Source organism: Corvus cornix, chromosome 1A, assembly GCF_000738735.6.
Source record: "Corvus cornix cornix isolate S_Up_H32 chromosome 1A, ASM73873v5, whole genome shotgun sequence".
Lineage (NCBI taxonomy): Eukaryota > Metazoa > Chordata > Aves > Passeriformes > Corvidae > Corvus > Corvus cornix.
The window spans coordinates 72657515-72675123 of record NC_047057.1 but is presented as its reverse complement, the minus strand read 5'-3'; the positions used below and the strand labels follow the sequence as shown (position 1 = coordinate 72675123).

General features: G+C 41.1%; 1 protein-coding gene across 7 annotated transcripts in view; it reads left to right on the top strand.

Annotated features, from left to right (window-relative positions):
• The window catches only part of ADIPOR2 (adiponectin receptor 2), a 45018-nt gene that overhangs the window by 13542 nt on the left and 13867 nt on the right, over window positions 1–17609 (top strand). For 6 of the 7 annotated variants that reach the window (XM_039570797.1, XM_010404114.2, XM_019288770.3 and 3 more), the window contains exon 2: window positions 9079–9314. In XM_039570797.1, coding sequence (XP_039426731.1) covers window positions 9147–9314 — 168 coding nt within the window. In that variant the 5' untranslated portion in view covers window positions 9079–9146. Of the gene's footprint in view, window positions 1–2475; window positions 2583–9078; window positions 9315–17609 lie in introns of those variants that run through there. The other variant, XM_019288769.3, reaches the window with a different exon arrangement.

Sequence of the window (17609 nt, the reverse complement as noted above, 5' to 3'; positions counted from 1 at the left end):
TGTTGATTTTCCCCTCGTTCAATGTCCCCAGATCCCTGCATGTCCCTTGCAAGTCTAGGAAGGGTGTGGCAGACCCTCTTGTGACTCCAGGCTCTGGAGCAGGAGTAAATGATCCTGGATAAATCCTATCTTTTGTATCTTACCTTGCCATGTGGGGATCTGTGTAGGTGAGAGGGTAGTCAGTAGCGCTTAACTGTGATACACATCCATCACTGCTTACTGTAAATGCTTCACATAATGCTGTGTTTCCTTTTGTGAATTTCATAATTAGAGTAAATGCTGTATTTTACCCATGATAAAGGCAACCTGGAGGTCTGGCTTCAACTTTTTCTGTTTATGTGAAATTTAGCCTTTATTCCTGTTTTGTAATAAGAGATTTTTGTAAGTGTAAGCATTGTGTCTGTTTCCCTCGAGGAATTTGTTGCTTAATCTGCTGTTGCTGGTATTTTATGTTGTAAATTATCTTCTGTAAATAGTTTGCCAGAAAAAATAATCTTTATTTTCCTGTAATGGTGCTGATTGTCATTAATCCAATGTTACAGCCAGTCCCCATTGTACTTAGCAAGCAGTGTAGCTCTGTTACCAAAGGGTGGATGGCAATTACATGCTCCAAAGTAGGGACACAGTATTTTTTTTGCACTGGAAGTATCTAGAAGGTAGGTGCTCCTCATTGCCCAGCTCATTTACAGCGTTTTTTTCCCTCAACTCCATTGTGTGTTTGGGGGACTTTTCTGGTTTTGAGGGGGGTTTTTTGAGTTGAAAGCGATGTGGATCACATACACACACCCCCATCACCCCCCCGTGGTTATCTGAATGCACCAGTAAGTAGTGCCAAGTTGTGGAAAACATCTAAGGTGCATATTCACAAAATGCTTCCTGATTACCTGTAAATGAACATGAGGCATGTTTATGATCTTAAGTTGTTTCAAACTTAGAATTTACACTGGTATCGCTGTACTGGTTAGACCACAGACTGCAGCAAAAACCTCTGTGGGGAGCACAGTGGTACTAGCAAAAAGTATTTTGGTCAAACAAACCACAGCAAGATGATGTTTTGTGTGAGTGTCTTGGTCTAGGACCTGCAGATGCGTTTTGAGTTCAAGCTACATCCCCACTTCATTTTAGCAGTATATTCTCATAAGTAGACTGTGGGTGTTTTGAAATCTCTCCTTAGTCATAGGGCAGTAGAAAGTAAAAGATTAACTTAACATTTCTACTTTTAAATTGTGTCAGTGTTGTCTTATGATATCAGTGTCTTTGGTCTTGGTTCAGAAGTCAAGATGATTTTGAACTATGTTACCACAAAAGATATTTGTGTCTGAAGGAGTGGCACTAAATGTAGAGGAGACTAATGTTCACATCAGCTTTTCTTAACTCTCAATAATATTTGTCTTTTAAAACTGAAATTATTCTCTGGCCATTGCATTAAGGAAGTTAAAATAAGTAATTAATAAGTAGCTTTACTTGGTCTTACGTGGAACTTCAGCCACTTGACTAAATCTGCTTCTAATTGGCATAAATTAGATGCAGTCCTAGTTATAGTGGATCTGCTTCTTTTCCTTGAATTTTGGTGGTTAAGAAGGAATCTGAAAGATGATGCACCGCTTTTTGATCCTAGACTGATACAATTCTGTGGATGTTATTTCCAAAATGTTCTTGTAGAATTTTTGCTACAGAAAAGTAGCAGCTTTTTAGTTGTCTGACTTGTGGCAAAACGACAGCATGGCTTTTGAGGAGAGGATGTGCTGCTTTCAGCTGAAGAAATGCCATTGCTGAGGGCAGCTGAAGGAGTAACTTCACTTTGTTCTTATTTTTTTACTAATATGGGAAAGCAGATATTCTGTAGACCAAGCCTGTCAGACACAAAACAAAACACTGATGAGCAAGCTCACAACCTCATGTGTAAAGCTTATCAAGATTATCAGTAAAACTAGAGAGCAGGTGCTTCCAAAAACTGGGAAGAGTGTCAGCTTTTTACAACCCGGCCTCCGAATCCTGTGAGCTCTATTAAAAGTAGGGACCTTGGTAAGGTGTCCGGTTTGCTGTGCCAGGTGTGGTCTGCCCTGGTCGACAGGTCATAGTAAAGGCCACAGTGTGTACATATATAACGATTAAAGGTTAGGGCCAACAGATAACTGCCAGGTTTTCATTAGGCTAGGAAAAATCTGCCTAGAATATATGTAGAGTTAAACCTTTGGGGCTGGGGTGCTGCCTTTTGTCACGTTGTCCACGCTGCTTCCCCGATAGTGCGTTGAGCCAGTGCACTTTATGCGTTCGACGGCATTTGCGTTTTACGTGGCAAATGATGATGTCATTCCCCTCCCCTGGTTAATGGTTTTCCATGCTGTCACCTGGAAGGGCTTGTGACAAATATCAGAGTGCCTCTGGGGTGGGCAGCTGTGAGAAGTGGAGCTGTTCATTGCCTGTACAGGGGAAAGTGGAGCTGCCCCCTCTGGGCACCAGCCAGGCCTTAAATCTGCGCAGCGGTGGCGTCTAAATAAAGAGGTCTCCAAGCAGGCCAGTAAGGAGCACTGAAAGCAGCTGTCCTAAGGAGTTGCTGGTGGAAGTTTGCAGCCTGAAATGTGCGTATTCCTCTTTGGTTTTCAAAGCAGGGCTGCAGCGTTTGTTTTTGTACAGTTGCTCCGGGCCTTGGAGCATTTTCTTGATCTGTAAAAGATCTTGATTCAGTTTTTAGAGATTGAAACACAGGCTTCCTAGGAGGAAGGGTAGGGGAATATTTGTCTCTGGATTGCTGCTATCTTGGTGCCCTTTACATTCCCATGCAAAGATTCTCTCTGTAGAGGGGTTAAAGGAATGTAACCTCAGTTTCGTGATCTAGCTCTGGATTTTAGTGCCTGCTCCAAATACTTTGGTTTCTTCGTCTTCACCCAACAGTTTTGTGAAATTGGATGTCCTTGAGGCAGTAGCTAAAAGTACGTATTCTGAATTTTCACTTAAAAGAAAAGTGATGTTTAATTTCAGTCTTTCACTTCTAGGCAATCTGTGATCCCAAGTGTTACTAACATAAAAGAACTGCATCTTTTTGTTGTTGGCAGCCATGAAGCAAGTTGGTGTGAGTAGCATGCCACAGAAATAAAATCATTAAAAGGCAAAAGATGGAATGCTTTTCACTTGGAGAAACAGCCATTTAATGAAAAGTGAACCAAAAGCAGGTTTTCCAGGTCTGGGCTGTGGATATTTGTGGAATGTAATGTGAAAAGAACTTGAACTTCTGTTCTTAGTTTTGTACTGCTTTTGTGACAATTCACTTGGTTTTGGTTTATTGAAGAGTAGAACTGATTTACAGCAGTCATCCAGTCTGTAAGGACCGGACACTGTGCTCTGGGGGTGGGCCAGCCTCTGACATAACTCTCAACCCAGTTAAAAAACTGGGGTCCAATTTGCAGTACAAATTGGACAAATGTAACAATGTAATGGGATCCTCTGAAAGGGAAGCATTTCGATAATGCAGGCAGGCTGCTGGCTTGTTCCCTTTCTTTGCATCCAAATGCATCAGAATGTGCTTGATTGTTTGCCTCTGCAGCCTGCTGTGAAATAGCTTAGGCTGAAGCGTCCAGTGACAGTTTACAAGTTACAAAGACAGCTTTTTGTCCACTGACCCTCTGCGGGAGTCTAATCTTTGTTTTGTAGATGCCTCTTTATCTAGGGAAATTACATCAAGAAAAGAGGTGTTGGATTACTTCCTCATGGCTCCTCATTGTTAAAGATGACCTCCAAAGAATTTTTACAGCCTTATTCGTACTTTTCCTTTAGGGTACATTGAGAAAACAAAGTCTTCTGTGAGAATTTCCTTCTCCTCCTGTTCATACATACCCTTGTTTGCTTTGTTTTTGACTGTAGCTTTAGAGAATATTTGGAATGTTAACTGTGAATGTTTAACTCCTGAATTGAAAAAGACAGCTCAATGGTTGAAAGACTGTTAAATTAAAAAAAAAAAAAAAAAAAAAAAAAAGAAGATAAAAATCCTGTATTTCAAGTTGGCCTTACTGTACTATTTGTGAGGGACTACTTGTGACAGAAGCTCCCTACCAGAGGATAGTACTAGAAATACAATGTGCCAAGAAAAGTGCATTTCAATCACTATACCTTGTTTCACTCAAGGTAGCCAGAATCAACTGTTTCATAGGCACAAAATTCCCCATCGCCCTGTGTAAGCTGTGTTCTTATCCCAGTCAGTCTGTCCATGGGTTGTAGTGGAAGTGCTCTGCCATTTGTGCCTGTGCTGACAGTTCTGGGAATGGAATTGTGCCTATTCTATTCCTGAGGCCTTGCCTAAACCGCTGGGGATTTGGTAAAGTCTCACTGTTCGATCAGCTTTGCCCTTCCACTGGCACGGTTGTAGCTGCCATGGCACGTGGACACAGGCAAGGCAAAGTTTGTAGACTGATACAGCATCTCTTACAAAATTTTTTGGGCACTCAAGCCCTTCATTAAACATTAAGCATTAATGAATATTCTGAGAAATGTGTAGCCTGAAATTTTCACGATAGTCTTTTGTTCTTTTGGTAAGTTCTGTTAGAGGGAATGAGCTAATCTTAGGAAGAACCATCCACTGTGTATACATTGTTTGTGCTGCTTTAATGGATGCTTTGGAAGGGGATTATCAAGGAAACAGCATACAGTGGATGCCATTGCCTACCTGCACAGGAAAGTTTCTGCCAGAAAGGCAGTTGAGAGGGGAGTGTAGGGAGAAGAATTTTCATTTTCCTACAGGCAGAATTAAATACCTCCTGAGGATCATTCTTGTGCTGCTTACAGGAAAGAACATAACTGATGAGAGTGGAGTACTGGAGAGATTGCTTTGCTTAGGGGTAGTGGGAGGTAGTCTGACCATCCAGGCTGTGTTTTGTCCTAAAAAGGGAGTGACAGATCTTTTAAATTTAATTACAAACACTACCGTTAATGCGTTTGCTTTGTTTTACTACCATGTGTCATGGTTTAGCCTAGGCGGTAAATCAGTCCTTGTGCCAGGTGAATTCTGGGAGGTTAGAAGGGCTGTGGTGCTTATCCTAGGGAGTGTCATATAGAGAATAATAGCATTATCCTGTGGTGCTTAAGTTTGTGTAACTAGTCTTTCCATATCAAGGAGTGAAGCAGTGTCCTAAATATGCCGATAGTTGTGGGTGTTGACTCCTGTGCCATTGCACAGTGGCAGTGAATGCTGGAATAATACTGCCTGCTAGTTCTGTTTGGAAAGATGGCAGGGCTGAGCCTCAGGCTGGCACTGACTGTCCTTGTGTGGGGTTGGCCACTGCTGAACCGGGCTGGAGGGAGCAGCTGAGGCTGCTCTAGGGGGTGTGTGGCAAGGCAGCAGCACACAGAGTTGGCTGAAGGAGTGCCTCGTTTTGTGTTTATAGGCTGTGTTTAGAACTCTGCTTCTGTTAAACTGCTAAGTCCTTTCTAAAAGCTGACAGAGCATCTAGAAGTTTTCTGTATTAAAAAACCCAACAGACCAAACTCTGTAGATGCTTTTCTCAGCTTATTTAAACACAGCAGGAACTCACTGATTCATCTACATGCTGATATTATATATGCAATCATTAAGTAGATTTTAAGTCATAATGGCAACTTCCTCTTTAAATGGAAGCTAATTTTAATGAAACCTTTAATTTGCATGCAACAAAAAATGTTGAAGGACTTTATTTATGAGATTTATCATCTCAATGAAACACAAAGCAATATTTTCCAAGACCTCAGGTGTTCTATAGATTTCTTTTTTCTAGTTTTTGTTTTTGTGAACTGTGCAATCTTAGAATGGGGCAGTAAGTCTCCTCACAGTGTTTCAACCATCATCTTCTGGTTAGCTGCTACTGACCATACTTAGACTTCCTAATTTCTTAAGAAGAGGTCATTGTTCACTGAGCTGTGAGTCATTGAAACTTTAAGATAGAACTTAAAGACCACCTATGCCTTTCCTGTTCATAGTCTTCACTGCTTTCTTTCACCTGTGAACAGATATTTCAGGCTATTAGCACTTCTGTGTTGGCACCTTCCTGTTGCATTCAGTCATGTATTTCTTGCTGTTGTAGTACATTTTTAAAAAGAACTAAGACCCAGTAGAGATGCTTTTGGATTAGCTTTTATCTTGCTTACCTTTGCATGCTCATTTAGGGCAAGCATATTTAGCACTAAGAGGATCCCGCATGAATGACATGGAAACATCTTAGTTCACTGAACAATCTCATTGTATTTTCAAGAAACAACAACCTCTATTTCTGCAGAGCTCTGAAGACCAGCTCTACTGCTGAAGGCAAATCTGACTCGCTGGAGGTGAAATGCATCTTTTATTTTTAACCTTAGTGAATGCTTGGCAGCGAGTGCTCGTGCAGTAAATCCTCAAGGTCTGATGTAAAAGTCTCTTGGCATTCCTGTATCTTGTATTAGCAGAGCCTTTCACAAGCATCTCGGCCAAATGTGGTTCAGCCTGTTGTGTGGCTGTACTTCATCCCAGAGCATTGCTCCCACAATGTCACAGAGGTGATGTAAGGACAGGCCATTAGGCAATATAGTGGTAATGCAGCACACAGGGGCAGTGCTATTGCTTAAATCTGGCAGAAAGAAGAACCAGTAAAGCTTGCTGGTTAAACGTCTCATGAAATTGCCCAATCTGTGGAACGAGCTAGGGCTGTTAGTACTGACTACCTGTTTGAAATGTGTGGAATAGCAGGTAGGGGGGTGTGCCTGTGTGTAACTGTTGTTTATAAACAGCTGCTCTGCTTACTTGCATTTTTCTGGTTTTAGCTACGGTTTCAAATTGGTTCAGTGTACTTGTTGTGGTCTAACCCCAGCGGGCAGCTAAGCCCTGCACAGCTGCTTGCTCACTCTGCCCCGCTGGGACGGGGGAGAGAATCCTAAGAGTAAAAGAGAGAACCTGTGGGTTCAGATAAAGACAGTTCAATAAGTAAAGCAAAAGTTGTGGGTACAAGCAAAGCAAACCAAGGAATTCATTCACCACTTCCCACGGGCAGGCAGGTGTTCAGCCATCCCCAGGAAAGACAGGCTCCATCACATGTAATGGTTACTTGGGAAGAAAATTAGCTCTATCCCAGCCAAAACCAGTGTAGTACTGTACTGAAATGAGTCTCTTACAGGCTGCCTTTTAGATTAAGGTGCCTGTTAGCTTAGTTTCAAGCTGTAGTTGTTGTTGCATACTCTTTTCTTTCTTACATCAGTTTTGCCAAATGGCAGTGTGATTATGCCTTCATGTTTCTTGCATAAAAATAGAATTGTGAATTGGCTGCTTGAAATATGACAAAAACAGTCAAGATTTCAGTTCTCTGGCTTTCTAAATGTTTGTTCCTGCTCTTAAAATCTACTTGCTCAACTTCTTCACTGAGCTTCCTGTGTAATGTTGCTAAACTTCATCTTAATTCTCCTGTAGCCCTTGTGTTTACCAAGTAAACAGCTGTGGCTGTTTTAGATGTTGCTTCTCAGATGGAGGTTGCTGACCCTGTAGTGAAGGTAGCAGGAAGGTGGGGATGCCATCTGCTCTACTGTCAGATTGTCACCTTACTATCTTGGGTGATTAAAGCAGTGTGCCATACTGAAATCGGACAACTTGGTATCATTTAGTTCTGCAGAGTCTGTTACCTGCTCATTAGCAGCTCTCTCCTCTGAGGATTGCCAGGCAGCTGAGGGGATATAGTATTACAAACTGCTGCAGCAAAATTACCTATAGCCCATTTGTCAGAGCTGAGAATTACCTTGTAGTGATCATATGTAAATGAAATGAGTTCCTGTAAGGACAGAATACATTATTTATTGGCTTTTTGGAGGTGACATTTTATTACAAAACTGCCAATATCAATTCCCTATCTTATATTTTTAATTTTCCCTCCTACATTATGACAAATTTCAGCATCGTTTATTGGCCACTAAAATTCCAATTTAATTATGCATACTGGCAAGTTAAAACTTGTTAGATGGGTTGTCTTAATGTAGTTATGTGTTAGTAACATCTGAGTACTTAGGTGCTACAGTAATAAGAATGACGCCAAGTGATTAGTGCAAAATGAATAGATTGTCATTCAGAGTGATTCTGAAGCCTCAGCTGTGGCTTCATTCTCATAATACATTCTGATGCTTTGTGGCACTCAGATTGTTCTCTGGAGATTGTGCCTCCCAAGGCTACCAGTGTCAAACAGGTATCTCTTAACTGGCTGCTGAAGTGACACCACACAGTGATGTACAAAACAAATGTGACCAATAATACTCTTGGATGAGGGCTCAGATTAACAGTTCTCACCAAATTTCTGTAAATTTGATCAAATCTTTAGCATTTTGAGTTAAATTTACCCTGAATCCTTTTTGCAGTGTTGTAAGTGTAAAATACAATTACTTTTCTGAGTAGAAATCATGGTTATTGTTTTCGGGGGGATTTACCTGTTTCTGATGGCTCTGATGGAATGAACAGTGTTTAAATTTGCGTGTTCTAATTCCTTGCCCAAGTAAAGGTACAAACCCGTTCCTGGCAGTGATTGTGACCGTGTTAATTCAAGCAAGGGAAGCATAACTGCTCTGTGTGCTACTGCCCTCCTTGCAGTCTGTTTAAAATTAGTTGCTGCTTGAGCTCTGCTTGAGCTTTGCTTGATTGCTATAACCAGTACTTAATGTCCTAGTTTTGGTGAAACCTAGACTGGATAACTGAGCTTGGGTATGAGCTTCATACCTGCAAAAAATACAATAATTGTGGAGTACTTGTGATAAGTAGATTATTTCTAAATAGTATTTACAGCCTGGTGCTTGCAACTTTGTAGAAATAATTCATAAAAATTTGCTGTGGTTTTGTAGATTTACTGTTTTATGAAGCTCACTTTTCTATCATCTTCAGAGTTGTGTTTCACTTGTGTTAGGGTATGAAACTGTTAGTGGTCTCAGGATGAGAATTCATTATCCAGCAGTGTAGAAATCTGTGTGATTGATCTGGTGGGAGTTTGGGCACATATAAAGGCAGTTGTCGTAGCTGTTTGGTAGCTCGTAAGCAAGCTCTTCTTCCAGCCAACTTTTGCACTCTTCTTTTCAACTGCAGTTGAGTTACACAAACCATTTGTCTTTCAGAGCCAAGGCATAATCAGCCAAACTGAACCAAGAAGAAAGAGAATATTTGAGAAGGCTTCCAGCATCTCATGAATGAGCTAACGGAACTCGATAATGCTGGTTCTCCAGAGCCGGGTCTACGGCTCAGAAAAGGACACATGTCTGACACTGCAACAGCACAGGCAACCTTTGAAGAGGACAGCTCTCAGGAGAGCCTTCTTCTAGTGGAGCCACCACTGTCTTCTGATCAGGAAAATGTAAGTCATATGGTTACTTGTTAGGCTTGATAGGAAAAATGAGTTTTGACATAAGTGCTTCAGCATTTTAAATAGCTTTCAGAAATGTGGACCATGAGCCTACAACCTTTTAATGCCTGCTAAATAACTGTAATAATACCAGGAAGATTCCAGAAGTATGCAGTTGAATGTATGGGAACTTGGGTGACAAGACTGGGCATAACTAGTTTTACCAGCTTTTCTGTTTTTATTTTTTCCTCAAAGAAATGGGACTTGTATTGGTTTGTTCTCTGCTGAGATGCTGCTCATACAAAAATATTTTTGTTCTGTAATTTTCAATTAATTATAGGTGAAAGGAGAAGTATTGACTCCGGCTGCCTATAATCAGAACCTTGGCTAATTGATATCTTTCTGATGATTAGGACAGAAAGATCTGTTTGCAAGCATTCCTGCTGGAATTAGACTAAACAATGCACGATATCCTATCTCAGACAACAGCCAGTAACAGACTCACAAGAGCAAAAGGATGGGGAAGCACCTTGTGTTGCTTGCCTCAGACACTCTTCCAGCCTTTAGCAGTTGGTGGCTCACACATTTTCTAAGCCAGTGGCAGTGTTTATAAATTTTTGGTGCATGAACCTTTGGAAGTTTTAGCAGCCACAACATGCAGAAAGGCATCTGCAGCTTAATCAGGTGTTCTACAAAGACAATGTCTAAGCACTGGACAAAAGTACCTTCTGGTTAGACAGTTCCAGAAATGTAATTAATGCTTCTCCCAGGATATATTCAGGTAGATATCAGCATAGTTAAGTGGAAGAGGCCTTTGTCTTAGACTCACTGTCCAGTTTATCATGGAGTAATGAGTTTACTGTATCAGCTCAGTCACAGCAACTGTGTGGTTTTAGCCAGCAGCAAAAACATGCTGGTGCTACTTAATGTATGTTGGGCTGTGGCTGTAATTGCATTTGCCACAAATTCTGGGTGTGTGTGTGGCCCCCCGTCATGGATCAGCTGACACGAGAACTGGTATTTGCCTTCTCAGCTTGATGAGTTGGAGCTCTTACAGAATTTAGTTCTGTGCATTCTTGTAATGAGAAGTCAGGGTTGGTATTCATGTCTAGTAAGCCAAGCCAAGGCGCTCGCAGCTGTACTGCTGTGACTTCTCTAGGACATTCTCAGTACCATGACGAGGGAAATACCCAGAGTCTTCTTCTGCTTTGTACAAGGTTGTGAAGCATGTGTTTAAGGTGGAAGGCCTTGGCCAAGACTGGTTAGAAAAAGAAAAGTTGAGTTGTGCTAGCAGATATTTTGAAGTTACATGTTTATCTGTTGGTGTTTTTGGGATCATCTGTTTTGAAGGCTGTTTTCATTCTTGCCTCTGACTTTCCTGGTTGAATAATGAGAGTTACCTGTTGCCTGTGGATGGAATAGCCAAGGTAAAAGTCCGTAATTGGTTATGTGCTTTAATTGTACATTTGCTTAGCTACACAGAAATTATCTGGATGAATCAGTGTTTAATTCTAACATTTTGGAAATGAAATGATTGAAGTACTTTCATTCCCTCTTTCAGACATTCTTAGCACATGTTGTCTTTTTGGTTTTTTGCTTTCATCCATACAACAAAAGTTTGTGGTTTTTTTTGTTTTGGCTCACTACAAATGTTTGGTTTTCTCATGTTTGATTTCTCTTTCCTGGTCTTCTAAAGTGCTGTCACAGAAATTTGTTTTTGCCATTTGGGCCTTGCTGTTCTATCTTAATCTGTATCACTTTCTCTGCCATAGATGGCCTCCTGTCTTTTTGAATTGTTTTTTACCCTTTTATTCCTGTCCTCTGTGATTTCTTGGGTTTGTTAGTATGATGTCTTTAAATTGTTTTTTGTCTTAAAAGGCTGAATAATTGATGCTTCTAATGGATCATCCCAAAACACTTTGCTGTCAAAAGTACCAATATTGGCTTGCCAAATGGCCTTTATTATGTGATATTTTGCAGTGTTCCAAATAATCTGGAAAAAACATTATGCTGTACATCTTCCTCTGCCTTGTGTAAGCCTCAGCACAGCTGTTGCTCGAATGTCAGCTAGGATTCACTCTTCTGCTCTGCTGTGCATTCTGGCTCTGTGCAACTGTCTCAGCAGAGAGACTTATTAGTTCATTAGCATGACTTATAAGTTCAAAAGCCTGGTTTTCCTCTGGTCTGGAAGAGGTTCATGTTTAGATAACAGTAATATAAGGATATTGTTCTTGGCTAGATGGCAATAGTACTCAGGCACTCAAGCTAAACATAGCCTTATAAAAGGTCTCAAGTAGTGCTCATTGCATCAGTGTTTAGTGCTAAATGCAGCCACGATGGAGCTGATGGTAACAATTCCTTGTTGGAGGAGGGAAGTGGATGAGGGCTGTGTAGTGTCTTGATGGTAGAACCCCCATCATCATTTAATATGCTATTAAATGCTTCTACTTAGGAAAAGCTTTTATCATAATAAATATGTATTCTAAAATGTACTGGGCCTAAGACTTGAGGTATTAGCGTAAAAATGTGTACCTTTTTATCCTGTGATAATACTGCATTGTTTATTTTCCCACTGCCTCCTATTACCCTGCTTACACCATTGCAGCTCTTTACTTATATAAAATCTTCTCCAAACTCTCCTGTACAAGATTCCTTTCCCTTTCCCTACTTGTATATCCACTTCCGGCTCCACTTGTAGAAGTAAGCAGTCTGAGCTCTTAAGAGGTAGTAGTTGATTTTGATGAATTATTTTAATAGTCTTTTCTAAGGAGGAAAGCATGGAAGCATGTCATTATGTTGTTCAGAATTATTTTCCATCTTCCTCACAGCTTGCATTGTATACTGTGTACTCCTCATTTTGATGGGCCAAAATATTGGTCCTCATAACTAGTAAAGCATTTTCTTGGGAAAAAAAATGGAGATAATATTAAGAAATAAGATCTACTCCTAAAAGGTTTTTTTCTGAGGCTTTTGACCCTGGCACCAGTAACCTACCTGGGAGGTTGCATAGCTGTGAGCTAAAAATTAAAGATCTTACTTCCTGTAAATTGTGGCATTCAGATACATGTAGCAAAGAATTACTAGCCATATTGAACATGCTTATTCAAAATAATAATGACACAGCTGCATCCTTCTGCCAGTGCTGTTCATCTGCCAATTATATAGTGATTCCTATGAGAAGATACAAGTCATACATCATCAATATCCTATTTATACCCAAACCTCTCAGTCTGTGTTTTATTCCATAACTCTGTTCTCTCCTAGAGTGCAAATATGTCCACAGATTATCCCTTCTTCCAAGTACCAGTTTCAAGGACTAGATACACATCTTGCTATCTTTAAACATGAAATTAGTGTAGTGGCAGGTGAGTGGTGAGCCTTCTGCGATTTGGAGAAATAGTAACCATTTGTCTGTATGGTAAGCATTTGATGATGAGAAAGGGATCAAGCAAGCTGCATAATTCTTCTCATTCCTTCAGCAGTTTAAACCTTTTTTCCTTTTTCTGGTTTACACTATGTGCTGATAAGGCATTTTTCAGCAGGTGCTTCCCTCCTGTAGCATCCTGGATTGCCTTGCCTTTGGGACAGCATCCTTTCTCCTGTCCCAGAGTTTCTGTGTCTTAACTGCCTTTGCAATTCCATCAGTGATAGTTCCTAAAGAAATCTCTCCTGCTGTGACTTTGTTAAGCTGACACAATCAAATGCATGTGACTTCTTACAATGTGATGAATGGGCTCTTTATGCAGCCCAAAACCCTGTGCTTGACTCTTTCCTTTTGTACTTAAACCTGTCGGTGACAGGAGGTAAACAAAAGAACCGTTTTCTTTCCCTTTGTTTCAGTCATCTCATCGGGTTTTCCGTGCTTGGATGCCGATTGCTTTCATCTTCCATGCAGTTGAGCTGTGTTGTGCAGTTGTCCTGTGTGGCACCAAAACGTGCCCATAAAGTGGAGACCTGTTGCTTTGAAGTGTTTGGTAACCTACAGTAAGGTTCTGAGAGGAGGTTTGTGTAGCCCTCAAGTCATCTGAATGGGCAGAAGAAATTTGGGTAAATACTCCTCTGGATTGCTTCTCAAGGGAGTATGGGCTTTCAAAGGAGAACTTAATTGACCTCTGACAAATTTCATGATATCTCCATGTACCTACAGGAGTCTTTCTAGAACATAAATACCAAAGTGACTTGAAAGAGGAAGGCAGAAGGATGTAACAGGATTTCAGGTACAAAAGAGAATTTCTAGAGTAATTGAGGGTGAGCAAATGACTCGAGGCTTTTAATTTGAATCCTAGGACTTACTCAAAGCCTTCTCTGTTATAGAAGTGTTTACATGTTATCTACGGAAGCAGACTACGGACATAACTTTTTTGGTATTGCAGAAGGGTGCATGTAAATAAATGGAATCGTCAGCTTGGCTTTCTGGTGCATGCCAGCTGAGTGAAAAAGACTGAGGTGAAGTCTTGAAGGTCAAAGGGAGACATTTGAGTCTTAGGAATAGTCTTTCTGGAGCTAATATTTGTTAATTCTGATTGTGTGAAATTTCATCCTTTGTAGATCTACTTGCAAGTTTAAACCATTTAGCTTCCTTTTCAGTCTGGCGTTTTTCTATTGGTTCTTTGGGGTTATGATTGCAAAGTTGGCATTTGCTTCTGTATTTGCCTTCTTCCTCCATTGCATTGCAGGTTTTATTGGTAGAGTGTGAATGGAAGAGGCCTGGCAAAATCAAGTTTGAGGTCCCACCAAAGCACATTTCCTTTTGTTTTAAAGCTGATTGTGTTCAAATGTTGTTGTTCTGTAGATTTCTTTATTATCTCTTCCTTTCCTCCATTTTTGCAACTCTTGGGAAGAAATGTTATTTCTTTGAAAGCATGTGAGTTGACATTTTGCTTCAGATCAAAAAGATCTTAACATCTGCATTTCTCCTTCACTTGCTGTTCTAAGAACTGGAAGTAATGTGAATTTTACTCAGACTCCTAGTCACTGAAGTGCTTGAGTAGAGTAGGTATTTTTTTTTTTTTTTTGTACTGGAAAGCATTTTTGGATACACAGAGCAGAATATCTCCAAGTATTCCCACTTAGACAGTATGAGGACAGTGTGACACGTTTATGGAGATGGTTTCCAGGCTCCACAGGCCTGAGCTGGTCAGATGCTGATGCCTCCCTTGCTGGCAGTTGATGTGCCTGGGTTATGAACAGACTGTGAGAGCTTGAAAGGCTGCAGAAAAGGCAAACTGGTGACCCAGTCAGGCATTCTCAGGCAGTGCCCAGAAGGCTGGTGACATGTAGGAAATGTCCATGTCTCTGTGTCTGCTCTGTCTCCCAGAAAACTCTCACCGAATTACCAAGGAATTTGTCCTAGGTGAAGGCTGTTGAGTTGCAGCTGGGTTCAACTGTGTCCCATTACTGTGGAGTGTTTCCGTGCTTTGGGAGGGAGGGGAAGTGGTGGTGCTCAGAGTTTGCTGCCTGCCAGCAGGTTTTGTAACCATTGCTTGCTGTGCTGCGTGTTGAAACTAGGAGAGGGAGGGAGTAGTTCTGTTTATAATTCACTGGCACAACAGTTTCCCTGGACAAGGGTTGGATTCCACGGGTTTTGCCTTTGTTCTCCTGGAGATCATATCTGCCTGATTTGGGCAGCAGCGGGTGGGTGCGTCGACCTTTCACAGTGATAGAAGAGAAAAAAATAGTGTTGTGCTGGTGGGTTAACTTGCATCTTCCTCCAACTGTTTCAGATTGATTGACTCTGCTGTTATGTTAAGTTCAGGAGTACACTTTCAATCTCTCTTTGCTTATTTTTGTAACAGAGCATTTCTTTTTCCATAAGCCCAGCATGCTTGTTTTCTTTTTCTCCTGTCAGGATTGACAATGGCAGAGGAGCAGAAAAAGGCACATGAGACTCTTCTGCAGTAGAGACAATTTGTACAGGCTCTCCTCCAAACTGTACTGATGAGCACATGTGGGCATTGAGGCCTTGGGCCCTCGTCAAATACTGGGCATTAACAGAAAATCAGTAGCAGCTGCTGCTGCTGCTCAGAGGTTCAACAGACCCTTTCCATCTGAAGATACTTAAGAAGGGAGCTAGTTCTAATCAGTGTTCTAGCAAGGCTGCTGAAACCAAAATGTGACTTTGTCCTAGGACTATTTGCTAAATGCGTTTTGAATGTTAGTGCTTGTTTTTAATGAGTGCCAGCAAGCAGTCACCCGTGACCAGTTGTGTAAAGCTGTTTTCAAGTGCTATATTAAATGGACTGTATCTTTTATAAGAAGGTGACCTACAAAGGAAAAACATTAAACTCCAGGAACCTTCAAGTACTTGACATTTTGACCAACAGGCCTAAAGGGTTTTAAGTGCTAATGAAAGACTTGTTTTGGTCCAGTGACAGCAAACGCAACTTTGCACACCCTGCTTAGAGGATGGATGTAGTCAGCCTTTTGGAAACTGTGGTGTGGCTGTGTTTACAAGCTTGTCAGGGAGAATGTGAATTCTAAAGGACAGAGTGGTTATTTTAAAATAACTTGGCATGTGCAGAAGTTAGGGGAAGTCGAGGAAAGTTTTATGGTGCTGTTCGTTTCCGGTTGATTTCTTACAACGCAAAGAATATAAGTTGAAGAAATTCTGAAAAATGTGCAACAGGGTTTTAGAAGAGATGGCGTGGCAGCACTTATTGCTGCTTCCCCCTTACAAGAGGCTGGTTGATAAAAGGTCAGTTGACAGAATGGGCACAGAGGAGTTGCTGCTGAAAAAAAGCAATCTGGCCAGCTGAAAAGGATGTTACAGAGCTGTGATTAGAAAAATAACATTTTTATATTATAGCCTTGAACGTATTTTGGCCATTATGCTGAATGCTCTCGAGTTACTGAATCTGGCACACTGCCCCAAGGAACATAAAATGACTTGAATGTCATGTTAAGCACTATTAATCATTCATCTGATGAGATCAAGATAAACAAGAGTAAGAACTCAGAGTCATGTCTAGACTTTGTGACTTCAGTTTAATATGGGGGATAACAGTGGTATTGTAAATGCAGCAACATATGTTTGTAACTTGAGTTTTAGGAAGAAACTAGGGTATAAATACCATGTCATACAATATGCCATGACTCAGTGTTAATCAAGACATTTGGTTTTTCTGAGCTATCTTGCCTGTGTTCCTACCAAAGCACAGAGTTCTGTCAGGGCAGAGATCAAGAAGAGAGGGGGGGAGTGTCTGTCAGCAGCTGAGGGAAGCAAGAATATCAGAACAGATACAGACTGCGTGGTACTTTGAAAATTCCTGCAGTGGTAGGTTTAGGGCACTGGTGACATCGTGGTGGTGACTTGGCATGACAAACAGTTGACCTTTGAGACCTGCGAGTTCATTAACTGCAGAGCTTAATACTACATAGGTATGTGCACGGTCAGTTAGGCTCCTGGGTAACTGAGTAATGGCTCTGTCTGAAAAGAAGCCCTGATACAGAAAACTTGTGCCCTTTCTGGGGTTTAGGAGAGTTTTATTGCTGTTACTAATTGTCCTGGTTTTGACTGGGATAGCTGATTTTCTCCCTGGCAGCTGGTACAGTTCTGTGGTTTGGATTTAGGATGAGAATAGCATTGATAACACACTGATGTTTTAGTTGTTGCTCAGTGGTGCTTACCCTGAGTCAAGGACTTTTCAGCATCCCAGCTCTGCCAGTGAGGAGAGGCACCAGAAGCTGGGAGGGAGCGTGGCCAGGGCAGCTGACCTGAACTGGCCAAGGGGATATTCCATAGCGTGGAACATGGAGCCCAGTGTATGAACTGGGGAGAGCCAGTTGGGAGCTGCTGATCTCTGCTGGGGGACGGGATGGGCATTGGTCAGATGGGGGTGAGGGAGGAGATGGCCACTTTTTACAGAGTAAAAGGTGGCTCTGTTCAGATTTAACTTATGTTTTAGTTTGCATACTCAAATCAACAACATTGATGACACTTTTTGAAGTGATGAACCAGAACTTGCTTGTCACCTGTGCAAGCAGCAGTCACGTGCAAACTCTGAAACTTTCTAGAAGTCTTCAAATTGACATCAAGAAACTACAGACCAAAATACGCTTTGACTGCTTGAAGTCCATTGAACATAACTTAGTGAAAAGTGGGAAAAATGTTTCTGGAATCTTTTTCTGCAATTATGAATTGACTTCTGACAGGCTTTTCCATAGTAAGGACATTATTAAACAGCATGTCTATTAACAGATTTGAGAGTGATAGTATAGAAACTGTTAGTCTATGTGAGAAGGATAAGCTGTTGTAGTAGACAAGAGAAGTATGTTGCATTTACTAGAGCAGGTTTTACTGCACTTTTC